General features: G+C 38.7%; 1 protein-coding gene across 1 annotated transcript in view; it reads right to left on the bottom strand.

Annotated features, from left to right (window-relative positions):
• NFATC3 (nuclear factor of activated T cells 3) overlaps positions 1-19,312 on the bottom strand; it is a 68,821-nt gene that overhangs the window by 22,155 nt on the left and 27,354 nt on the right. Inside the window, exons 3-6 of the mRNA XM_084270169.1 lie at positions 17,989-18,151; positions 3,209-3,408; positions 1,954-2,126; positions 1,053-1,193 (exon numbers count right to left, since the gene is read on the bottom strand). Coding sequence (XP_084126295.1) covers positions 1,053-1,193; positions 1,954-2,126; positions 3,209-3,408; positions 17,989-18,151 — 677 coding nt within the window. The remainder of the gene's footprint in view (positions 1-1,052; positions 1,194-1,953; positions 2,127-3,208; positions 3,409-17,988; positions 18,152-19,312) is intronic.

Genomic DNA, 19,312 nt, shown 5'->3' with positions numbered 1-19,312 from the left:
GATAACATGTGCCATATCTTCGTGCACATAGCCATAGCCACAGATTATACACTGAAACCAAACGCCCTCCCCTGAACTGAGAGACAGAATCACAAGGTTGGAAGAGACCTTTGAAGATCATAAAGTCCAACCATTCCCATCCTAAGCTAAACCATATCCCTAAGTACCTCATCTACCCTTTTTTTAAACACATCCAGGGAAGGTGACTCAATCACCTCCCTGGGAAGCCTGTTCCAGGCCCTGACAACTCTTTCAGTAAAAATTTTTTTTCTAATATCCAATCTAAAAGACCCTGCAGTTCAAATACCAAGCAAGTTGTCTTTGCTGTGAGGGAAGTCAGAGAACTCTGTGACCCTCCCTCTGCTCTGACCTGGCATAACCCAGTCAGTATTCTGATCCTAACGCTCATTTCTGTTACTGGGCTTTGTACAGCTCATCCAGGAACCTACTGCCTAGCAGCAGTACTTCTGTAAAAGGTGTTTGAGTTGTAGTCAATAGGCTTCAGTACATAACCCCCCCACTTATGTTGTATGTAATTCTTATGTATTTATGAAAATAAGATGTGGAAGAACTGAACTTGATTGGAGTCTTATTTTTAATGACCTGGTATTGTTCAAATCAGATATTCAAGTCACAGCAATGACAACATAAATTGTTCAAGTGTTATGCTCTCTGTACATGTATGTTTGCTCTCTGTAAAGGGCAGTCAAGGAAGAAAAGGAACCTCATGTTGACAAACAGCTAGTCCTAAATTTTCAACTGCATTGTAGACTAAGTAAGAAACAGTAAGATCTGTGGTATGATCTGTGAACAGCATCCTTCAACGATACACAATTTAAAGTTAGCCAGCCTGTAACTGTCCTCTTGAATCAGACATGCTACCTCTTCAATCATCACAACCAGCAACCAGATCAGTGCCCAAATTGAAACTTCAACTACTTGTGATTTAACTTTTTTTTTTTATTTTTGAAAACAGCCATACTTCCTAAAAACCACGCTAAGGTAGTGTGTTTGGTTTTGTTCTCAATGGAAAAAAGCAAGAGAGTATTTACCTTGTCCTTTCTCAAAAAATATAATTTTGGATTCTGGAAGAAAATTGGATCCTGTTACCACCATTTCATGGCCTCCATTTACTGAGCAGCTATTGATGCTGTACTTCTCAATCTGAGGAAGTTCTTGGGCAGATCGCTGAGCTTTAAAACAAAGTTAAGGGAAAAATTATTATTCACAACTTTTAATAATAGTGACTTTTCTTTTATGATCCTAACTTGAGGAGTCAGGGGTGAAATGAAAACATCCACCTATTTACGTACATAAGTAATTTGTGTATGGCTTATCTCCGTTTTTAAATCATGTTGAAATTATATAATTATAGAAAAACACTAAGCAGCCATGAACCTCAGCAGTCTCTATTACTATAGCAAATCAAGTTTCTAGTTTAGGAATACTGATTGAAAATTTACTTCAGTTTTTTTATATACAAAATGAATTCTAGGAGCAGCAGTCATGTTTTGTTTCCTTAGTGCCAGCATTTAACAAGTGAACTCTCTACAAGTTCAGCTGTTCATAAGACGATACTGTATAAAGCCAAGTAATGGTACAGACTCTTGTAAATGAGATGGCATTAGTTCTTCCTGAAATTAGTATTTATTCTCACTGCACTACCTCAGCTTCCACTGCTCGTGTACTACTGAAGCTGCTAGCTGTGGGTCTGCAGTGTTCAGTTTAAAACCCAAAGCATTGTTTTTCCTCCAAGCCTTCAGGCTGCCATTTAGGAAGTACCATCTTTAAATAAAGACATATTATTTCTGGCAATTTAGCTCTTGACCCGCAGTGGTTTTCAACACACATTTGTTATATTTAATTCTGGCAATAAATATTGTTAGAATGACAATAGTACTGACACACGCAGAAAATATGAGTATAAAGTACATATAGTTAAAGCAATCTTACAGCATTCAACAGGTATGGAAGCAGTCTGCAGAGATAAGACTTTTCCACTAGGCTGTGGGATGTGAACACGAAACACAAGTCGCACTCTGGTATTCTTTCTTCCAATATCTGTCTCTCCTTTACGGAGCTCTATATCTGAATTGCGAAGTTTCAAAATACCAGCACAATCGATACTGGAGGTAGGTGAGGTCGGATGGATTAGAAGAGAAATGGAAGAAAATGAATCAAACTATTGCCAAGATATATAATCTGTAAGCCTGTCTTTTGCTAATGAATGAGGAGCATTCTATTTTTTCCTCACATTATCTTATTTTTAACATCCAAGATTAAAAGATTTGTTAGCGTCAAAAATAGCAGTAAGCATTCTGTTGAAATATCTTGTCTAACCTTTAATGGATTATGTGTTATTGCACATTGTTAACCTATTTAAAAGTAAGTTATTTAACACAATAAAACATCCTGTAAAAGGAACGAGACACCTATATTTAGTTCTACCTTAGGCAGAAGAATGACAAAGGTGTTGCTATCAGCTCCCAGCTACCCTTTCACATAGTTACTGGTTATTCATACCAGACACACAAACTTTAATCAAGTAACATGTCTACATAAGGTTGTGAAGAGCGTTATCTTGCACACAACCATGTGTTCACAGCATTCAGTGGGACTAGCATGAAGTCTGTAACTAGGGAAATCCAAACCTACATAAGAAAGAAACGTGCTACGTCAACAAAAGGTTGTGCTTTCCTCTGTTTACAGACCCTCCAAGCTACACAACTATTACCTAGGGTGGTCTATCGGGCAAGACCTGAAAAGTCAGAATAATGAGACTGCTAAAACCAAAAAGTAATCAAAACAAGGAAAAGGCCTACCAAGATCCCAGAAGTGAAATCACCACGTTCAACAGAGAAACAAATAACTGAACTGTAGGCCTGTATTTTCATGGAAAAAAAGAAGTAATGTGTCTCTAAAAATCAACCAACCTCTACTGGCCAGAAACACACATACCTACACTGTGGAGTCATTTATACACACATTTATATACATGTGTATGGGGATGTGCAATCCCAGAAGCACACTCCCATCTCCCTGTCCATCTTATGGCATCCCCCCATCTGAATGCTTGTCCACCTTCATCATGAGCCATGTTTTCAGAAAACATGCTATTCTACAGGATTTTTCTTTTACCTTTTTACAAATTAATAAAACTCAAACAAGAAGCACAGCGATTAAACAGCTAATGTATGCTGCAGCATACCTGGCTGACATGTTATTTTCAGGAAGAAGTGGTATTTCCAAAACTTTTGTGCTGGCAATTATTATCTCTTGACTAGCTGTTGCAACTGTTTTTCCAGTGATTCGGTGCACCTGGTAGAACGCATGAGGCCTCAGGTAGCGGTCATCTGCTGTCCCGATGAACATTTGTAGGTTTACTGGCTTTTCACTGTAGCCCAGGAGCTGATAAAAAAGGATATGTAATATTAAAATCTTAGTTAATGTTTACTGCATTTATGTGTGCATAATATAAATACACAAGTAGTACAAAGACTAAAGTGTCAGAGTACTGTTGCACTAAAATCACCTGCCATCTTTGAAAAATCAGAAAGTGGTGTACTGGTATCAGTCTATCCCCCAATACAATATCTGCAACATTTACCAGAACAAAGGAATAATAAAATATCTTTATTACTTTTGAATCTCTTAAGAGAATCACTTTACCAACAGAATTTCTACATCAAAACTAAGCTATGTTATAGGCACATTTCTGATATTGTTTTTAACTCAAGCCAAATTATGAGTTTTACTATGACTCACCTACTGTCTATAAATACTAAAAATATTCTAAAAATTTGTTTTTCTACTATGGAAACTAGTGAGTTTATGAAACCTAAGAGGGTTTGTGAATGCAAATGTAATATGTTAGAACAAAGAAAATATTTAAAAACCCAAAATTTGATAAATGCTTTTTCATGCATCTTTCCTTTTCTTAAATATAAGACTAACCACCCATGTACTCAGTTGTTAAAACTACTTGTTACTTGAGCTAACAATAGTAATTCTAGTCACAAAATACATCGAAACATCAGAAAAAAGAAACTGAAATCCTCTGAATAAGATGTTATCAATGTACTACCATAAAATTAGCTTGGTTTTTTTCAGTTTAAGGGAACAAATATGTTTCTTTTAGCCACTGCAATTTTAAATCAAAGCCTATAAATGTGTTTTTAAAATCCATGAAGTTTACTGCACCTTCCTGCAACTGGCAGACTGATGCATGTGGCAAGTTGTACTATTTCTAAAAAGCAATGCAGCAAATTTACATTTCATTGAGTTTGACATCAACTTATGTTCAAACTGGAGGGAGGGCCAGACAGTCGTTCTTTGAATGTGGTTTGTTTTGTCAATATTTTTGTCTCTAGGGAGTGTTATTCAGTCACACAGCAATATTATCCAAGCTCTTTACAGACCTAATACTTGAAAAACAAACAGAACCACGTCAATTTAACCTACTCACACGAGTAATGCAGTGCCAGTAGTCACCAGTACAGAAACCCCAAGCACACCCACTGCCAGAAATCAGAAGCATGACTGTAGGTACAATGTACTTGATGTGCTACAATTGGTAGCAAGTTTTATGCCCCACAAATTAATGCCTTGCCTGGTTTTTGTATTCAGGTTCAGCGATGAGAGCACCTACCCCTCTTGACTGAGAGCTTTCTCAATCAAGTACAGAAAATTGGCTTCTGTCAGAAGCCTGGAACTTTAGACAGCCATTCTCCAAGGTTTCTCCCTTATACTAATGCTTTTGCCCAAGATGTGATGCTTATCAATAATCAGTCCATCTAGATGCAACAGTGCTGGCCCTTTGCCCAATGAGGTATGATTGAGAAGCACAACAGCCCAAACACAGACCACCTAAGAGAAATAAAACTGAGCTTACTTAAACCCAAAACAACTGAGGTTTGTTTGTCACACCTCTGTATCCAGCACACACGCACGTGAAATCTAAAATCATTCCTAAAGGAAACACAGTGCAGACAAGCTGCAGCATAACTGTTACTGACCAACATTGTATATCTGGAGCAGCTGACACAAAAGGTTGACAGATCGACAATGTTACAATCCATTACATGAGTTCGGTCTCAGGGAAAATGCCCCCCTCCCTTATTTTGATGCATGGAGATTAAAGAACGCGAAGGGTTCGGAATTAGTGCCTCTAAGGCTTTTCTGGGCTGGGGATCCCTAGATGATTACTGCAGTAAGGAGATCACATTGCTTTTCATGCTTGTAGATAAAGAATTCTGAATTCTGTTGTCCTCAAATCTCTTTGTTCATTTCTGGGGCCATGTACAACATCTCCCAGCTGTTGTGCCTTGAAAAGCACAGAGAAATGGGTCAACTTTTACCATAAAACACAATTACATTTGTACTACATTGCACACAGGCTACAAATGAAGTTGCACTAAAGCAGACTGGTTTCTGTCTGTCAACTCAACGAATTCCCATCTGTATCCTCATCTGATTCCAGCTGCCACTGAGAATTCATGCATGTTCTGGAGAGCAGAACAAACTGACCTAACAATAAACCAAGGAATTGCATCTCTGTGTAGGTATAATAAGCCTTACCCTTTCAGGCCCTCACTGTAACGAAGGAAAAGTATCTGCCACAATGCATCAAGCAATCTTTGAAAGTCGCAGCACCTTCTATCAAGTACAATGCCCTGCCATTGTCATATTTTCAGCTAATTTCTTACATGATCTCATTTATTTGCATTTCATATGTATGATTCTTGTTCTGTCAAATATGTAAAATCCTCTTTGTTCTCACTGGAGCTCTCAGTACAAACAGATATAAACCCAGAAAAAAAAGACCCCAACAAACACTGGTGCAAGACTCCAACTTCCTGACAAATTATTTTTTTTTAAAATACCAGATTTGTATTTTCATAGTTCCTGAGTCTGAATTACTTTCGGAGATAAAGATAATTTAAGGAAGTGTATTTGTTTAGAGTTTACAGCAGCCACCTTGTCCCAAGTTCTCAACCCTGCAACTGCACCATCCATTTTTCTCAGTTAAAGTTAAGTCTTAACACAGTGGAATACAGCCTAAATGTGATGTTGGTTAAACACATTCACTCTGACACTGTGAATTATATAAATTACAATCCAGACCTATTAAAAAAGTTGGATAACTTCCAAAAGAGGTCAGTGTGACAAAGCTAATTTCCAGGTCAAGCTATTTCGCCTTTCCTTTAGGGACATGACCACTAGTTCTAGACACACTGGTCACATGAGAGTGAGAGGAGGGGGGAATACATGTAAAGCTAAGCTGTTCTGTCCACAGTCAGTAGAGAAACTGTTCTCTACAGAAGCCAACACAGAAGAGGAGTTTAATTTAGTGGAGTTAATTTACCCCATACAAGCAGTTGCAATGGTCTTGCCTAAGAGGCTCCATTCTGTACTTGAATTGCTCAAAGCTTTTGCTTACATTATTGTTAACACAGGTCCCCCCTGTGCTCACTCAGACACTACAGCAGACTTGTGAGGCCTGGTTTCTGCAAAGCCTGTGGTGGGAACTGACAGAAAATGCCCACCCCACCAGATGATTTATATAGCAATAGCTACCAGGTACATTTTCTGTATGGTGCCATCTTGATACAAGCCTGTGCTTGCTGACTGTCTCACATCACTGCAGTACACTACCTATAGCAAAGTAGAAATTTGAAACTGTTACTATAGTTTCAGAGAAATAATAAATACCCCACAGCAAGACCCTGCACAGTAGTGCTACCTTTCTAGTTACTTTCCTCCTGGTTTATATATTAACACAAATGAAAACAAACAAGAAACCAAACGCCCCAAGGAAGAAGATTATAAAGAAACAGAAAACACTTACAGTAATTTAAAAGAGACCTATACATGTTGTAATACAGAAATATATAGATAGGGCATTTCATTTCACTGTCTCCTCTAATACCAACACAACAAAATCCTGAAAATTTCATAGAAACTTAAAAGCCACACTAATGTAGAATCACAGAATCTATACCTTGGGTAGGCAGCAGAGACTTCATAAATTTATACTTTACATTACAGATGATTTATTCTGTTTATTCAAGGTTTAAAATAAAAAGAGAACAGCATAAAAGAAAACCAATATAAAGACATAAATACAGCCAAGGTGTGCAACTAAGCATGGCAATTAAGTAAGAGGAGGGGTGGGGAATAAAAGACTTACAATGCAAATCTGTGCTTGAGAATTAACATTTTGTCAGCTCTTGTCTAGTAAGCGAGCTGACAGCTCCAGGCATAACATGGATTCTGTAACAGTAAAGTCAAATGTTTACAGAGCATCTGTAACCGAAGAGAAGAGCCTGTGGGGGCCAGTGAGCCAAGGGTAGGTAGAAAACAATCCAATCACTTGTGGAGAAGATGCCTGCACATCCCATGTAATTTATATTGCATAATCATTCAAAGCCTTGAGTGAAACCAACCTTCTGTGCCTAGCACCACACTGTTGGAGACAGCCTACGTCATATATCATTCCTGAGAACAGAGGACAATGCTGGAGCACTTGCTTAATTCCCCTGGAAGTACTCCTACCTTATTAACTGCAGCTGCACACAGCAGTTTTGCTGAAGAGTATGCATCTTCTGAAGTCCATTATATGAGTAATTTATGTGAGAGTAAGTCCTGGATATGTCTCTCCCTACACAAAGCCTTTACATAGTAAGAAATGCAGAACCTTCTGCCCACCACACTTGGTCCCCGTTACAGACTGAATTATCATGGAATCCAAATTACCTCTTGTCTCCTAGGAATCTCTGCCCCCAAAGAAATGGTGCTATTTGGAGCCTGAGTTGCCATTATTAATGCAATGCCTGCCTTGTGAATAATGGAGGCTTACCAGAATCAACTCCAAATCTGGAAAAGTGACAGATTTTGGAATTTAAAATTCATTCTTTTAAAATACAATTTTCTTCTCATTCAAAATAATGTCGATTGTTCATAGTTCCATTGACAGCAGGCTGACACTTTCTTATTACCTCATCTGCTTTATGCATAATTCTGTATGTTGAACAGCCCAAACATCTAATCATTGCTAGTTCTTTGTCAGTGAAGCTACCCACACAATTAACTTGAAAGAACAGATACTACACTTTGATTAAATACCTAAAGAAGCCATGGTAGCTCTACCTGTAGCTCACCTTAGTAAAGAATACATGAATAGTACAAATATATATGAGTAAGATTATGGTGTCTCTATACAGACTATAGGTATTTAAATCTGCTAAGTGCTGCAGAATCATCACAATCAAGATGTATTATAATAAATATCAGCCCACTCAAGATTCACTAACAGGTCGCTTGCAGACAGACAGTAACTGGTCACACCACTGGTCTGTTTTCAAGCATACCTTCCAGCACCTGCTCTGCTAATGTGCAGTCCTACAGCTGCACACTGCAAAAAGCCCCAGTTTCTAAAAAAAAAAAAAAAAAAAAAAAAGGATACAAGGATACACCACTTTCCCAGGAGCAGCCAACTGTGTGCTGCAGACAACTGGTAAGTTACTGCACACTGTCAGTGCTGACCTCCAGAAACCCTCCTCTGTAATAGAATACCGATACACCACCCACTGCTTTGTGGAGGAAACTCAGCCAAGTTGTTTTTGTGTTTCTATATCGTTTCCATAGCAAAGGTCAGTGCATGCGTAAGTTAAACTAAAGCTGGAAGGCTAAAGACTGAAGGTCACTACAGGATAAGCCAGAGGAGCTCCATGCCAACACAGTTCCAGTTCCAGCCCTATTACTATGCTGCATACAGTAGACTCATGCACGCATGTCAATACTTAGTTTACAGTTTTTACCAAGTAACTACAAAGACAGTAAGTTAATGAGAAAATTTTTGGATCATTGAGAAGTATTTTATAATCACAAAAACATTCACACATTCTTAGTGCATATATGGAAAATCCTTTTAAAAATACGTAACATTACACAGTATATAGGTCAATTTTATCACTGAATACGGCAGCATTTAAATACTGAATTGTATGGTAGTGGGGAGAACCCTTTCCTTGCTGAGGAAAGCAACTCAGTCACATTAAGTAAGAGGTATCAACCTGGAAAAAAGGAAGTTTGTGTTCCTCCAGATTATGTGCAGATTATAATGGGGCCATATTTGGCTCACATGTCATCAGCTCCATACTCTGACCTAAAAGAAAGCTTGCAACACGCAACTGACTCAAGAAGACCAATATTTAGAAGTTAAACTTCCCCTCCCTTTTGTAAATTGAGAAGGTTCTGTCTATGTTTTCCATCTATTGTTGTGGGCCAAGTATTATCAATCTGCATTCAAACATAAACATTATTTATCCACGAGATGTGATTTCTTAAGACCTGTAACAAGACTTGAGAAAAACACCCAACAGAAAGACATACACTGCACAGCAAACAGGCGCTGACCAGGCAACACTAGTAAGTACACTGTGAAATAAGTCTGTTCTTCTGAACCAACCCCCCCTCTGTTTACTTACAAAAAAACCCAACACCTAACTCTGTCACTGAATCCAGAAGTGATGTCAGGGTATCACATGTCCACTCTCTCTGACTGAAAACTAAAGAAAAAAAGGAACTAAAACTTGAGGAGAAGTTAGAAAAGTAAATTTATTAAGTGCTATGCTCAGCAACCAAGCAATACGATACTAATGACTTTCAGACAGTGCCAAAACACTTGTGATTGCATTTTAAAAGCAATTTTCCAGCAAAAATTTCCAGCGTTTATTAGGAAACTGCCATGTTTAACCAAATCTTCACTGGGGTTTAATATTCATGTTTGAGCTTCTATGTACCTTTCCTTTGCTCGCTAATTGAAGTTGATTCTATCACCACTTCAGTGCTCCTTCCCCTCTGCACAATTAATTCACTGCTTATGGCATTACTGGATTGGTAATGTAGGCTGATTAGAAACAAAGCTTTTACATACAAATAGGCCTCCCTAAAAACAGGGCAGTCTTAAAATACAAGACTATGTTTGGGGAACAGTTTGTGGTCATTTCAGTGAACGAAAGACTCAACTAACAACTCTAGCTTTACCAAGTGCAACAGCACCCCTTTAAAAATCCGCACTGGAAGCATGAAGACAGGGAAGGAAACACACAGCTGTGTAAAGAACTATAAGCACTTCGTAGATGGAGATTTCCTAGGCCTTTCAACACCCTGACTGAAAAGCACGTTGTAACTAGTTATTTCCTCTTTGATAGCCTCATGGCAGCTGGATGCATCTCAGCAACTGCTGTATTCCTTAGAGCACCCCACAGTTACAAGGTAAGGAGGGTAAGAGGGGAAAGGAAACAAAGCTATTCACTCAAAATAGGTATCTTTACTTATACCTTGGAAGATTGAATAAAGATATGTCATAATTCACTGTGAAACCTAAACAATCTGAAAGGAAAAGGACATTCACTGATTAAATTTAGTCTGCTTCTGAACAGTTGTTTAGCAAACAAAACCTGTTACACCTCACTAAAGTAATTTTTTTTTTTAAAACCTCATTTAACAAAACACCCCCAGACCTGCCTTTAAAAACTTTTCCCTCAGACAGCAGAGATCTGACCCAGAAGCTTGGAGTCTTTTGGAGAGCAACATCAAGAGGTTCCAGTGCGTGGCTTTGAAGAACCAAACTTTGTTCTTCCTCTATTTCCCCACAAGAATTTCAACTTTCAGGTGCTGTGCTACAAAACAGCTACTGCTGGTTTAAAAGCTGAAGGCTCCTCTGTCAGTTGAACAGCACACATCTATTAACACTGACTTGTGAATAAAAGCAGATGATGACAAAGCGTCACGTAAAGGGTGTTGGGTCTGATGTGTGGCTGAGAGAGGCCCTCCCGTTGAGTCACCAGGTTCAGAAAGGGCCTCCTTCTCCTTAGAGAGGAGCTTAGATGCAGCTAGTTCCAGTCTTAGTCCCAGACTTAGTCAACAGTTTATGTCTAAAGGATTGTACGTATAACCACATAGCAGAGTCAACGTTTGCCTGTCAGAGCCCCAGAGGACTTTCACTGCGACCACCCGCAAAGGTAAAACTAACAGAATGTTTGTCAAAGCAACAGATACCAAGAGTTTGGGACTGATGGTAAGTGCACGTACTGCAACAGTGCTAACACAGGGCTGATTATAATTAAAATGCTAACGAACCGCTGCCCTGGCTATTCTCAGCAAGCAGGTGAAATGGCAGTGCTTACCAAGAAGGTGTCCCTGTCCAGGGTGGAGGGGAAGGAGCACAGCCCCATTGACCACCTCCTCGGGGGCTTCAATTTCTTCTCTCCCCCCGCCCCAGGGTAACTTCCTCAAAACCCTTTGTAACCCAATCTTAGCTGTTCCCTCCCAGGAATGACTTTTACCATGATTTGGGTGGAGAGTCAAGTACTACAGTCACATATGTTTAGAATGTACTTCTCTTTGCTCATTAGCATATTTAGGGGGTGTCAACTTGAATATTAATTTTGCAGTTAAAGCAAAAGGTCTCACTCCAGGCACAATGGCCTTCAAAATTCTGTGTAGAAACCATCTATTTGTTTATTCCACACACTCTAGCCAAAACAGGGCAATCCTGACACCATAAGCCTCCCTCCTTTGGCTGCTTCTCACACCAACATTGCAGATCTCCCTCCGCAATATTTGCACGAGATAAGCAGACACCTGTGTTTTTAACCTCTTAGATGCAATTCCCACACCAAGATCCAAAGGTGTGAAGATGAATGTTAAACAAGAGTTAAACAAAGCCAACATCTACCTCCTTTTCCTGAACTGCAGTACCACTTTCTATCATTTTATTTGATGTACTTTTCCATCAACTGAGAAGGAAAACCATGCACAGCATGCTCCTTCCTCTTCTGCTAAACAAACTTATCACACCGTAGACTGACTTGGAGACTCTGAAATTGTACAGACTTTTGCAGTTCTGAAAAATGCTGAGACATAAGAGAACAACTTTAATAAACATTTTAACAGCCATCACAGCTGCAAACAGGCCCTGCAAAGGTTGAAAGCAAATATGTAATTGCAAATATCAGTGCATTATTGGTCATGATGTAGTATTTTTACACATCATATACAGCATCTTTCAAGTTTTAAAGACTTAGATTTCTATTTCTGAATTTTACACTCTTTCACATGCTAACTGCTTACAGACGGGATTGAGAGTATTTTACATACCAGTTTCAGGCATATTTTGAAGAGTATTTTAGCTCAGAGACCCGTCCCATTCTGCGTTGCCCAAAAAAGGAGACCAATTCATAGTTAAATTAGCATTAGACTAACACTACAACTTCACACAGTCAAACCCAACTTGCCAACACAACACACTACCCATCTGTAGTTTGCTCTACACTCTTGAAGAGCTATTCCTGAAATACTAACTCCCAATGCCAAATTATGCTATGGACAGATTTTGGACAAGCTTTTCCAGGATAGAAATAGGTTATTCCCACATAACCTACAGAAAAAAAAATCCATATGTTTGGTTTACGTTGGAAAAAAAATGTAATACTTTTCTGCATTTTAGTAAACATAAGGTACAAAGAACAGACAACTGTGTCACCCAGTGTGTTATTGTTGATGTTTTTCACATTAATTGCTGCATTTTCTAGATTGAGCATCCAACGTACAGTAGATGCATCAATACAGTGTTTACTATCTATTTTGGGGATTCTGGAGCAGAAGATGCCTACATAGTAATCAGCTTGTCCTTGAAAAGATATGTATGTTCAGAATCTCACCCGCAGGTCGATGGTTATCCCCAGTACAGCCCACTACATGGTTCACACAGGCTGAGACTTACCTTGTGCCTTCTAAATTTATCTGCAGGTTGTAGTCACCAAACAGTAGGCAATTAGAGCTGGGATACAGCCTGCCTTCTGATGATATACCAAAACAGGGAGAAATTAAAGACCAAAAATAAGAATTGAAAAGTGAAGGGTAGGAATAGTGGGAAGGGCTAAAAACAGGAAAACATGTGCTGTTTATCTGGTGTAGACAACAGAGAAAACTCAGCTATTACATCTGTTATTCAAGGAGTTACATGAAGCGGCCATACAGAACACCTGGGAAAAGGTGACAGCCACAGAAATTCAGGCCAGGAAATGTACATTCATTCAGACAATCCTTCTTTAATTTATTTTTATCAGATGATCTCTGTTATTGCTTGGTCAGATCCTTTCTTGTAGGTTTTCATTTCTTCCCTCAGAACTTAGGCAGAGCTCAACAGGCTTTTTGAGAATATCTTGTTGTTTCAGAATTTTCAAAGTAGTTAAAAATTAGTTTACTTCAGCTCAATTAGTTTACTTTTCTATCCACTGAAGCTCTTCAGTCATGATTTCAAGCTCTGCAATTACATCAAACAGAGCTGACACTGACTTCCTGTTTCACTGGCTTCCACAACACCTAGTGTGTGATGTTACACCTTCCTTCAGCTGTAATACTGCTGAGCTATCCGTACGCATTACACGATGCTTCTCCCACACTGTTACTGCTTGTTCAACTACAGTAAGATTTCTGGTTATAGCAGAGGAACTGATGAATGGTTCTATCCTTACACCCTTCACAGAACAGCAAAAAGACATGTAGGGTACAAGCAAATTCTGACTAGCTGCCACCGCCCCAAAGTTCTCTTGCATCCATGGGATGCGATCCAGTGGGTTCCGCAGTGTCTGCTGCAGAAACACGACCAATTGCAGAGTAAGTGACACTTACCACAGTTCACATCAGAACCGAGTCCTCCTGTGGTACATGACCACAGGACAGGCACTTCATCTTGCATGCAGAGTGATGCTGACAGTAGCCATTAGCTCAAAGGTCCCTCAGCACATCATGCTCTATGATTATGAAGAATATAACATGCATTCTTCAACAGTAACAGGACAAAAGATAACAAGTAAATACTCCTTGTTGTGTGCAACACAGCTTATGGAATTCATTACCAAAAGTTATAATTGCATTTAAAATATGTAAGAAAGCTCAAAAAAATTGTAGAAGTCGAGAAAGAATTCCAGACTGGCTAGAGTTGGAATGGACCATAAAGCCCATCCATCCAGTTCCACACCCCTGCCATGGGCAGGGACTCCCTCCACTAGTCCAGGCTGCCAAAGCCCCATCCAACCTGGTCTTGAACACTGCCAGGGAGGGGGTGTTCACAGCTTCTCTGAACAGCCTGTGCCCTCACAATAAATAATTTATTTCTTATATCTAATTTAAGTATACCCTCCTTTAGTTCAAAGCCACAGGAAAACAGCATACCAAACAAGCTGGTTTGAAAAAGAAAAAAGTAATTTTAAGTCAGAAAGCTAAAATATAAAAATGAGAGAGACAAACAACAAAACAAGCCAAACAAACTATTCCTGATAGTCACAGGGTAAAGATCTACCTGCTCTGAAATACCTAAAACATTTCTGATCATCAGCATTCTCCAAGTGAAGTCTCATGAAGAACATCAATCATTTTAGATAACAGTAAAATCTCATTCTAGCAAATTGCAAGTGTAAACTTGATTTCATTAAGTACAATTTGACCTGTGGGAAGGGTGGGAAATTCAAGCAATGATGATCATTCATTTAGAGTCGGGTGAAATGTGGCAGCTATTTGCTTAAAAGGCTTTGTAGATGGGTACAGTGAGTACTCTAACATAATGACTTGGAAAGGGTAAAGCTGGACAGTGCTCAGAGGCTTTCTATGTCTCCTGACAATGCAATACCATATTTCTACAGAACTAGATGACATGAAGTTCCACCTGCCCTCTTTCTGCTCACTAACCATTCTGCCAAGTTATTTATTCCTTCCCTGTGAAAAGTGTCGGCTTTATCTTAGACCTCCTAGCAAGGTAAAACAAATTTTTCCACATGGCACTGATTAGCTGGAACATTCTCCCAATAATGCAGAGATAAAAACAACAGGTATCTGTTATTTAGAACATTTTATCCAAAAAAAGCTTGAAACAAGAGAATTTCATTACAGAACTTGCTTCCTTAAAGTCAATGGACTTAAAGCAAAGCATGATGCTCCACTCATTTCATTTCCTCACATTTGGAAATAAGCTGATTAAACTTACAACAGATGATGCCAAATTTGTCAGAAGATTAGTCTCCTAGCAACAGGTATGGTACAGTATTAGCAATAGATTAATGACATGCACTAACAGATTAATGGCTTGAAGCTATGCACTATCTTAAAATCTTTATCTTAAATAATACATCAGCTGCATAGGCAGAACTACAGAGGTTTCAGAGTCTGGAAATTAAATTTTCTAGCTTTCTATAAAATAATATTCAAAAGCAAAAGAAATTGTGTAGCAAGCAAAACCACACAGGTCTTTAAGCACCCAAAGAAGGGGCAGTTAGATTTCATGATCACTGCAGGTCCTTTCCAACTGAAATACTCTGTTCCGTTCACCTACATCCTTTCTGATCCCTGACGTGAGTCAATGTATGGCTATTCCACAGAAGAAAGTGCCGAGTACTTTACTGCAATGATGACACATAGAGAAGCAACTGGCATACAAATTAGACCACCAAAAAGAAGAAATTTAATTCAAATTGTAATACATATCATGAACTGGGTTTGTGTAATAATCTTCTGGAAGTGCTGGGACAGATTTAGCTGTTGTATTTAAAGAAAGTAATTTTCATATGCTCATGGCTATTTATTATTTATTTTCCAGGGAACATGGCCTTAGTATACTGTTTTTCCTATCAGGGAGTAAAAAAAGTTCATACAAATTGACGTTTTGTTTCATAACAACTTCCTCTCCCCTATCAAGCACAACCATTAATTTCCAATACAGCTGCAAGAGACCAAATCACAAAACAGAATACTGATTTGTATTCATTTTAAACAGGCACAGAACACCCATATTTTTAAGCCTGAGACTGTCAGACACATAAAAGTACTATCCTCATTTTTAAAACAACATTCTTGTCATAGCAAGGTATTTCCCAATTCTAATGCAAATGAGGCTTGTAAAATCATTGTGTATGTCACCAATCACAAATCTGTTTTTTCTTACTTGCACCTAGTGCTGTAGCTTGGCAGCAGCAAGTTCTGTAAGCTAAAGAAAGCTACTGGTCAAATCTTACACACATCAGTAAAACACATTCTCAATGCAAATACCAATGCAAGACAGCAGCAGCCATGGGTAAGGAAAATAAAATAACCGAATGCGCCTCACAAAAGGTCAGCAGAGACTTATCATGTCAGCTAAAATCTCTCAAGTTTCTGCCCTCACTAATGGTGTGTTCAATTCCATTGCCACCACCTTGGCATGTGAAAGTTGCATCTACTTGTTCTCCACTGATTACAGCAAAACAATGTTCCACATGGAGAAGGGTGTTCAGCCAACTTTCAGATTCCAGCCTCATCCAAGCATCCTCATTTTTCTCTAGTTTGCAGCACAGACTTCCTTAATAGCACACTAGGATCAAATGCTTAAGAAATCTAGTAGGTCTGACAACACGAGAAAGTTGGAGCTCGTTAGGCCATGGAATTGTGATAAGAAGGAAAACATTGACTTTTCACAGCATTGTAGTGAACACGAAAATAGGATGAAGAGCTCAGATTAAGAATGGAAGCGGAAGGATAAGGGGTCCAGGTAACCAACCCTTTTTTTTTGGAGGGAGAAAAAGGAAATGTATAAAGTATTAAGAGGAAAATAGGAGGAATTAAGAAGTTTGAGGTAAGCTATCAGAGAAGAAAACAGAATTTGATAAACAGCACAAATAATATGATTAGGAGTCAGGCTGAGAGAAGAAATTAATCAGATGAAGAGTTTGGAGGGAGGAGATTTCTTAGAGAAAACGGAGCAGACAGTCCAGGACATTTAAATTCTGCCACTACCTCTTTAGTGATGTAGGTAGAACATTAGAGCTGTATCCAAACTGATGTAATTATAGAGCATCACAGAATCTACTTGCCAGAGAGGAGGAATAAATTTTAAGGAGAAAAAGCAGGAGCATGTTTATACAAGAATATGAGAGAAAGACTGGACAGTCGTTATGTCAATCCTATTAGCAGTTTGTCTCTAATCTCAAATTACAACAAGTTACTTCCAACTACTGGAATACAATAAGAATATCAGATAAGTTTTTAATGTATAGACCGCTACAAGTAAAGGACTAAGGACTTAAACGCTGACAGCCATTAAGCTGGAAAAGAACAGGAAACATCCTGGATTTGGGGGAAAAGTAACCTGTAACCTTAATGTAATCAGCCTTTTCCCCCCCCCATCTTTCCTTAAAAAGATTTTATAATAGTTGTCTGACTTGGCTTACAGATGAACAGTTAAGTTTTATCTTAACCTGGTTTGGGATTAAGATAAATACAATTAAGCAAGACTGAGGTGAATAAGTAAAGACACACTACTTTCACCCTAGGATCTGGCGAACTGATCAGTCAAGGCACCTTCACAAGTCCCACAGCTCTACAGCACAATCTTCTCTATGTCCAGTGAATGAGTGAGGGTTCCCTCTCAAGCTGTGTGAGCCAGTTGGCACCACAGATATTAGGAGACATAAGTGACTAAACATTTATGTGAATGTTAACAGAACGTATGGGTACCATTTCACAGAAAAAACCTAACAAAAACACAAACCAGAGGCATTTTTAAGTGTTGAGAAGCTGTCTCAACACCAAAAGAAAGATGATTTCTGATTCAAATCATGCTATATTGTATTTCATTGTAACTCCAACTAATCTATTACCATGACTTTACTTACCCGACCCCATGAAACACCTTCCTCCTTGAAGTTCATGTTGAATACGTGAAGCTACACTGTTGTGTTGCATTGTGGGTCCATTCACAGGCATAAACTGCATACCACATAACACTGTGACATGCACTGGAACTGTATCAACCCGATATTTTTACAACATCTAAAATGAACTTCGGTATTGAGGACTGTAAGCTTCACACAAGGTAACAACTCACAGCATTGTAAATACCAGCAACCGGAGTTAAAAACTACCTCCTATTCAAGAAAGCAGACCTCCTACCTTCACTACAGGATGTCCTCCAGTAGATGCTTTTACTGCTCCTCGGCTTCCTTCTGTTTCATAGTGAGCTCTGTGGTGAGTTTTGGGCTGGACTTCTATTTTCAGTTCACACTGCCCGTAGTGACTCGGTAATGGCCAGTCAAGAGGTGGCAATGAAGATGTGCTGCAATCGAGACGAGCACACTATGGTTAAATGAATTATGCCATTTGGCCACAGTACAGAATAACTTCACTGTTAAATGCAGTCAATGATGTCACTTTCCTAACAAATAATGAATAAGTAAGAATTAGCCTGAAACTATTACTTCGAAGACCAAAAATGTTGCTGTGCATTAAAACCTTCAATGAAGTGTTTCTTTTGCACTTTGAGAGAGGAATTTCTTCCTTCCAATGCCCAATACTAGATTAAGATGGGTACTGTATGATTCACCTGCCCCACATTACCAGTGCTATTCCAGAATGCGTCTATATTCATTTTTAATCCTCAAAAACATCCACAATTAAGTCCAAATATTTAGAGGGAAAAGTCTAAATTCAATCTGCAAGTCATTACGTTTTAACTCTCTGCATTATTATCTTCCAGTTTGTTGGGTTTGTTTTTCTAGGATTGGTAGTACTGCACTTCATTAAATATTATTAAAGTGAACATTATATGATGACACGAAAATTTAAAGCTACTAGTCCTATATAAGCATAAAGACTTACTGCAACAGTTAACAAAGACACCTAGAGTACATACTTATCCACACATGATATACACCGTTATACACAATAGCAAAGTGACTCCAGGGAAGGAGGAGAACAAAATGCTGTAATAGAAGTAATGTGGAAGAACCTCAAAGGGAAGTAAGGCACGTGTATCACCAATGTTTTCATACCTACCCTTTTACCTGCACAGACTTATGGACTTAAGGTTCTAATAAGATGAACAGTCAGATCTGAGTCTGCAATTACCTGGTAGAGCAAATTAATTTATGAACATTTTAAAGTGAACATTTGATAGCACTGGGTACAAAACAAGAACACTTACAATAAAACAAGCTTCTATCAAAATAGTTTAGTACTACCTTACTCTGACCACCAGGGAAAGCAACTTAGGTTTTACAGAGATGGACAAACACTGGTTTGTACTGCCATCTAAGAAGTCTCAATTCCATTTTGTTCTGCTTTACAGGAAGTCAGGAAAACCCCCACCACCAATTCAAAGCCATGCAAATTTCCATAAACACAAACAGCTATAGGTCCAGGAAAGGTAAATTATACCTTCTGGAAAATTTACTCAAGACCTATAAAACATATCCACACAGTTAAGAAAGAAGGTAAT

This window comes from Gallinula chloropus (assembly GCF_964237585.1).
Source record: "Gallinula chloropus genome assembly, chromosome: 13".
NCBI classification, from domain to species: Eukaryota; Metazoa; Chordata; class Aves; order Gruiformes; family Rallidae; genus Gallinula; species Gallinula chloropus.
The sequence above is the reverse complement of the archived record's forward strand: the minus strand, read 5'-3'. Positions and strand labels throughout refer to the sequence as shown.